The sequence below is a fragment of the Triticum urartu genome, chromosome 5 (assembly GCF_003073215.2).
Source record: "Triticum urartu cultivar G1812 chromosome 5, Tu2.1, whole genome shotgun sequence".
Taxonomy (NCBI): Eukaryota; Viridiplantae; Streptophyta; class Magnoliopsida; order Poales; family Poaceae; genus Triticum; species Triticum urartu.
In genome coordinates this window covers 524,525,786-524,531,760 of record NC_053026.1, presented here as the reverse complement: position 1 = coordinate 524,531,760, position 5,975 = coordinate 524,525,786, and the positions used below count along the sequence as shown (strand labels likewise).

Genomic DNA, 5,975 nt, shown 5'->3' with positions numbered 1-5,975 from the left:
AGTTCATTTGAGATATCAGACTGCCTCACACGGCAGAAACTGATTGGAGTAGGAATTCAGGCAAAACTAGACATTTGAGGCATACAGGAAGATCTATGAGCAATTTTGCTATACCCCTCAAGGGTACTTCAGTCAACTGGTAGTTGGTAACCAATAGCCGTTAGATCCAAATGATTTGACTGTTGAAGATCTGGCCAACCAATCTGGTTTGACAATGCTCCCTTGGTCGATGGTTAAAGATTTCTGAGCAAGTTTGCACTTCGCATGTAGAGATCTCTGTCGTTCCGAGCCTGAGAGAGGGACATAACGCAAGCATCAAAATGCACTCCTCACATGTGACCAAGCAGAACAAGAACACCGGATTCGGTGATCTGGAGATGGACGTCGAGCGGTGCTTACTCTTCCGCCACTGTATATGCCCTAGAGGCAATAATAAAGTTATTATTTATTTCCTTATATCATGATAAATGTTTATTATTCATGCTAGAATTGTATTAACCGGAAACATAATACATGTGTGAATACATAGACAAACAGAGTGTCACTAGTATGCCTCTACTAGACTAGCTCGTTAATCAAAGATGGTTATGTTTCCTAACCATGGACAAAGAGTTGTTATTTGATTAACGGGATCACATCATTAGGTGAATGATCTGATTGACATGACCCATTCCATTAGCTTAGCACCCGATCGTTTAGTAAGTTGCTATTGCTTTCTTCATGACTTATACATGTTCCTATGACTATGAGATTATGCAACTCCCGTTTGCCGGAGGAACACTTTGTGTGCTACCAAACGTCACAACGTAAATGGGTGATTATAAAGGTGCTCTACAGGTGTCTCCAAAGGTACATGTTGTTGGGTTGGCGTATTTCGAGATTAGGATTTGTCACTCCGATTGTCGGAGAGGTATCTCTGGGCCCTCTCGGTAATGCACATCACATAAGCCTTGCAAGCATTGCAACTAATGAGTTAGTTGTGAGATGATGTATTACGGAACGAGTAAAGAGACTTGCCGGTAACGAGATTGAACTAGGTACTGAGATACCGACGATCGAATCTCGGGCAAGTAACATACCGATGACAAAGGGAACAACGTATGTTGTTATGCGGTCTGACCGATAAAAGATCTTCGTAGAATATGTAGGAGCCAATATGAGCATCCAGGTTCCGCTATTGGATATTGACCGGAGATGTGTCTCGGTCATGTCTACATTGTTCTCGAACCCGTAGGGTCCGCACGCTTAAGGTTTCGATGACAGTTATATTATGAGTTTATGCATTTTGATGTACCGAAGTTTGTTCGGAGTCCCGGATGTGATCACGGACATGACGAGGAGTCTTGAAATGGTCGAGACATAAAGATTGATATATTGGAAGCCTATATTTGGATATCGGAAGTGTTCCGGGTGAAATCGGGATTTTACCGGAGTACCGGGAGGTTACCGGAACCCCCCCGGGAGGTATATGGGCCTTAGTGGGCTTTAGTGGAAGAGAGGAGAGGTGGCCAGGGCTGGGCCGCGCGCCCCTCCCCCCCCCCCTAGTCCGAATAGGACAAGGAGAGGGGGCCGGCGCCCCCCTTCCTTCTCTCTCTCCTCTTTCCCCCCTCCCGAATCCTATTCCAACTAGGAAAGGGGGGAATCCTACTCCCAGAGGGAGTAGGACTCCTCCTGGCGCGCCCTCTCCTGGCCGGCCGCACTCCCCCCTTTGAACCTTTATATACGGAGGCAGGGAGCACCCCTAGAGACACAAGTTGATCCACGTGATCATATTCTTAGCCGTGTGCGGTGCCCCCTTCCACCATAGTCCTCGATAATATTGTAGCGGTGCTTAGGCGAAGCCCTGCGACAGTAGTACATCAAGATCGTCACCACGCCGTCGTGCTGACGGAACTCTTCCCCGACACTTTGCTGGATCGGAGTCCGGGGATCGTCCATCTCCAGATCACCGAATCCTCACATGTAAGCATCTAGAAGGAGAATGAGACAATGTACTGACTAAAGATTCTTGATAATGGAGAAATGAGATCAATCATGGGAGATGATATGCAAATGAGAACAATCGAGGAAGATGATGCATAATAAATAATTCGGAATTGAAACAAACACAAAGACACTTCAGGGTTCCACCACAAAAAATCACTAATAGAATCATTTTTCAAGCAAAGCAATGGGTGCATTTCAATATCTACGCTTGATATTCTTCTATGAATTGCGTCCTAGTGCATTTTCTGCGCTTGAAATTATGTTTTGCCTCTTAATGTGTTTTTATCATTCTGACTCTTAATGTGTTTTTATCATTCTGAAACAAAGAGTTAGCTCACTGTCACTGAAGAGCAAGCACAGCACAGTACATCACCAAAAGAACAACAGTCAAACCAGGTAAGCATAGAGAACCTCATGCCAGCTTCCAGATCAAACAAATTGCAGAATCAGCAACTCCAAAAGATGGACAGGTCCAAACCCAAAACGCTGCTGGCAGAGACTTGTCTCCCTGAAATCTCAGTGAGTCACATCAGATAAGTAGTGTAGTGGTTACTGTAGTTGTGCATTTTCCCAGCATCAAAATGTCCCCATCAGATCTAGCAAGAGGGAGAGTTGCTCCAAAACCAAAACACAGGCACACCAAGACATCCAATCCAAACTTTCAGAAGACCTAAACAGATGCAAGAACGAATTGCAGCAACCACACAAACTGGAGTACAGTATCTCCAACAATCGCTGGCACAAGACAAAAAGGGATCGCCCAGCAGCAGCAAGAGAATCATATCCAGCAGTAGGATCGTATCCGTATCCGTAAACATCTCCACAGGAGTAGGTAGTGCTGCATCTTGACAACATTCTGCGATGTCACGCTCGCATCCCAAAAAGAGTAGTCAGACTGATGTCACGCTCGGATCCCAAAAATGATGTAACAAACCGAATTGGAGGCAGGTGACAAAACAACTTTCAGCAGAAGATGTCATGTAAAGATCTTTTACAAACTTCACATCACTAAATAGAGCCATGATGTTGATGCTAGGAAGAGAAGAACCAACAAGCCAACAAAAGACAAGATCGGAGAGTTGTTGGCAGAACCAAAAGCAACAGATAAATTCCAAAAAAAACTTCTGTAGTAGTTCACAGATGCAAGACCATCTGCTGCCAACCAGATGACCAGTATACTGAATCTTACTCGCAGATCCAGCACCTGCTGCCACAAATGAGTGGTCAAAAGCATCAGCAAACCAAGACTGTACAATCTCATCCATCGACTGCTTATGGGATCACTCAGATTTCAACAAAACATCAAGACTCCATCGTTACACCACAAACATCTTATATTCAGAAAATAGACAAACAGAAGTCATGGGATCACTCAGATTTCAGCAAAACATCAAGACTGTAGAGCTCCACAACAAGCATTCAGAAACGTTGCATCACAGGACAGAGCAACATTCCAGCAACAGACTGAAACAGAGAAACATTTCAGAGTGACAGGATCAAGCAAGCACGCATCAAGACCGATCTGCTTCCTTTCAACACCATATATATTGAGATCTGGGTAGGATTCTTAAAACAACCACAGGCACGACACTAGGTACATCCGACAGAGACTGAATTAAAACATGCTAAAAACGAAGGAACAGAGGGTGGTCCGAGCACAGGACCCTACAGGAAGGAAACCAGACTAGCAACTTCACCACTCGGATCCAGGACAACGACTAGATGGGACTAGAGCTACCATTTCTATCATCGCCATCAGCAGCAGCAACCTGAAAGAGAGGGAGGGACTACCATGGAGCTAAACTAACAGCGAACATCCATCATCGATCAGTGACACCAGCAATGAGCAGCAACGGCCACGTTCCAGAGACCCCCTCCCCCTGCTGCGGCTGCTTGGCGTGCCGCTTCACTCGTCGCCCTGCACACCGCAAAGTTCAGACACAGAAAGTTTCAGAAACCAGCGTCACTGTTTGATGTACCAGAAGTTCAGAACTGATCGACAAGTTCAGCAACGAAGGGAACGGTCAGGGGTGGGTGTCGATGGTCTCACCTCGCTGCCGTCATCCTCGTCGTTCACCTCGGACTTGGACTTGTCAGAGTCGCCGGACGCCTCTCCTGCCTGAAACGGGGAAGAACACGAAACAACACGGTTCAGTACCACCATGTGCTGCGTGAGACAGTTCTGGCGGCGGTGTTTGGAGGACGGGGATCTGGGGCTGGGGATTACCTGCGGGTTGTTGTAGGCGTCGATCTTCTTGGCGTACTCGGCCTTGAGCTTCTCGGCCTTGGCAGCATAGGGAGCCTTCTCCTGCAATTCATTCAAACAGCAGACAATTGTTAGTGCAGTGCAAGGCAATAGGTCTCAGGACAGACTTAACCATAAACAGAAAAGGAATAGTTGAACATATTGTGCGAAATGGCAGGGCATATATGAACAATGCAGGAACGGGCATGGGCACCAGTTTGAATTTACGAACACAGGAAGTAGAAATTCTAACGAGGCTGCACATTTGAACACGGCGAATCATAAATTTGAACAGCCAAATTGAGCATAGGCAGTAGATCAACAATTGCATAGACTGAATTGAACGAGCAGGCACAGGCAGCAGCAGTTTGAATTGATTGACACGGGACGAACAATTTCTACATTTCAACAGAGCGATTCGTGAATTTGAACGAGCAAACTGAGCGCAGGCAGTAGATCAACAAATTGCATAGCGACTGAATTTTAAATCTGACTAAACAACTGGGTCAAGCATTATCGGGACGACAAAATGCAGAGACGCGTAAACAAGTAAACCAGCATACGGGCGACCAAATTTTCATGGCGGCATCGCCGAGCAAGCACTGAGACCAGACAGGCGAGACCAACACTGAATTGAGCGGTAACAGAGAGGGGAGGCAGGCCACTTACAGCATCACTCAGAGACTTCCACTTCTCACCACCGGCCTTGCCAATCTGCGATTCGACCAACCCAAACCAAATCAGGACACCGAATTGATTCACAATGAAACCCATCTCGCAGCAGCAGTTCAAACGAACACTAGACAGAGGCGGGGGCGAAGGGAACGGGAGCGAGACGCTTACCACGGAGACCTGCTTGACGTCGGGGTGCTTCTCCTTGTACTCCTTCCTGAAGGTGTCCCTGCGAAGGCGAAACCAAAACGAGCCTCGGTCAGCACGCGACGCCACGCCACACCATAGAAACAGCGCAAATCGGAGCGCAGGCAAGCACGAATCGAACTTCGGGGGGACTCACATGAAGACGAAGAAGGCGCTCGGGGGCCGCTTGGGCTTGTTGGGGTCCTTCTCGGCCTTGCTCTTCTTCACCGCGAGCCTGCGCCGCCACAACAGCAACAAGCCGACTCAGAAATCAGAAGCCGACGCGAAACAGCAGCAGCAGCAGCAGGAGAACCCGAGCAGAACCAGCACGGGAAACGAAACGAGACGGGGAGAGGAGGAGCGAGGGGTCGGGTCGGGGCACTGACCTGGAGTCGCCGGCGCGGGAGCCCGCCTTGGCCTTCATCCTGCCGCCGGCCGCCAACCTGCAGCAACCACCACCACCGACGCAAACGATCAGAACCGGCAGAGAGCCCAAATCACGGGGAACCAACGGATCTGGAACCTCTGACGAACTGGCGGGGAACCGCAGGGTACCTTGAGATCGGAGAGAGGGGTGGGGTGGTGGAGGCGGGCGCTGCGTGTGCTTGGTGGGTGGGCTCGCCGGGTGGGAGATGGGATGTGGGGAGGAGGAGGGCGGCGGGATTTAAAGGCGGGAGGGTGCGGGGGCGGGAGCTTGCGCGGGACGGCCCGAAATTTTCCGGCCACGTCAGCGATCCGGACGCCCGCCTCCCATTGGGTGCCTCCGTTGCCTTCACCCGCGCGGTGAGAGGGGGGCGGGCCCGGGGTGTCAGCGAGTGTGCTTGGGGCTGCGCGTGCTTTCTCTGCCCACAGGCGGTGCCGTTTGGTCTGTGCTTTCTGGAAAGTC

At 49.2% G+C, this 5,975-nt stretch overlaps 1 protein-coding gene across 1 annotated transcript; it reads right to left on the bottom strand.

Annotated features, from left to right (window-relative positions):
• Nucleotides 1-3,515: 3,515 nt before the first annotated feature.
• On the bottom strand, nt 3,516-5,750 carry LOC125556568 (HMG1/2-like protein). Its single transcript, XM_048719274.1, has 8 exons — nt 5,645-5,750; nt 5,476-5,532; nt 5,247-5,324; nt 5,075-5,132; nt 4,901-4,945; nt 4,214-4,294; nt 4,037-4,105; nt 3,516-3,904 (listed from the first exon to the last, which is right to left on the bottom strand). Exons 2-8 carry the CDS (start codon nt 5,511-5,513, stop codon nt 3,893-3,895), a joined length of 381 nt encoding a protein of 126 aa, XP_048575231.1. The 5' UTR covers nt 5,514-5,532; nt 5,645-5,750; the 3' UTR covers nt 3,516-3,892.
• Nucleotides 5,751-5,975: the final 225 nt, after the last annotated feature.

What these genes read in the sequence shown, in the direction of transcription:
- LOC125556568 (XM_048719274.1), bottom strand. Translation starts at nt 5,513, where the DNA reads ATGAAGGCCAAGGCGGGCTCCCGCGCCGGCGACTCCAG. An exon ending in TCCCGCGCCGGCGACTCCAG is followed by an intron (nt 5,325 to 5,475) that starts GTCAGTGCCCCG and finishes GTGGCGGCGCAG; the next exon opens with GCTCGCGGTGAAGAAGAGCA. An exon ending in ACGCCTACAACAACCCGCAG is followed by an intron (nt 4,106 to 4,213) that starts GTAATCCCCAGC and finishes TCCCCGTTTCAG; the next exon opens with GCAGGAGAGGCGTCCGGCGA.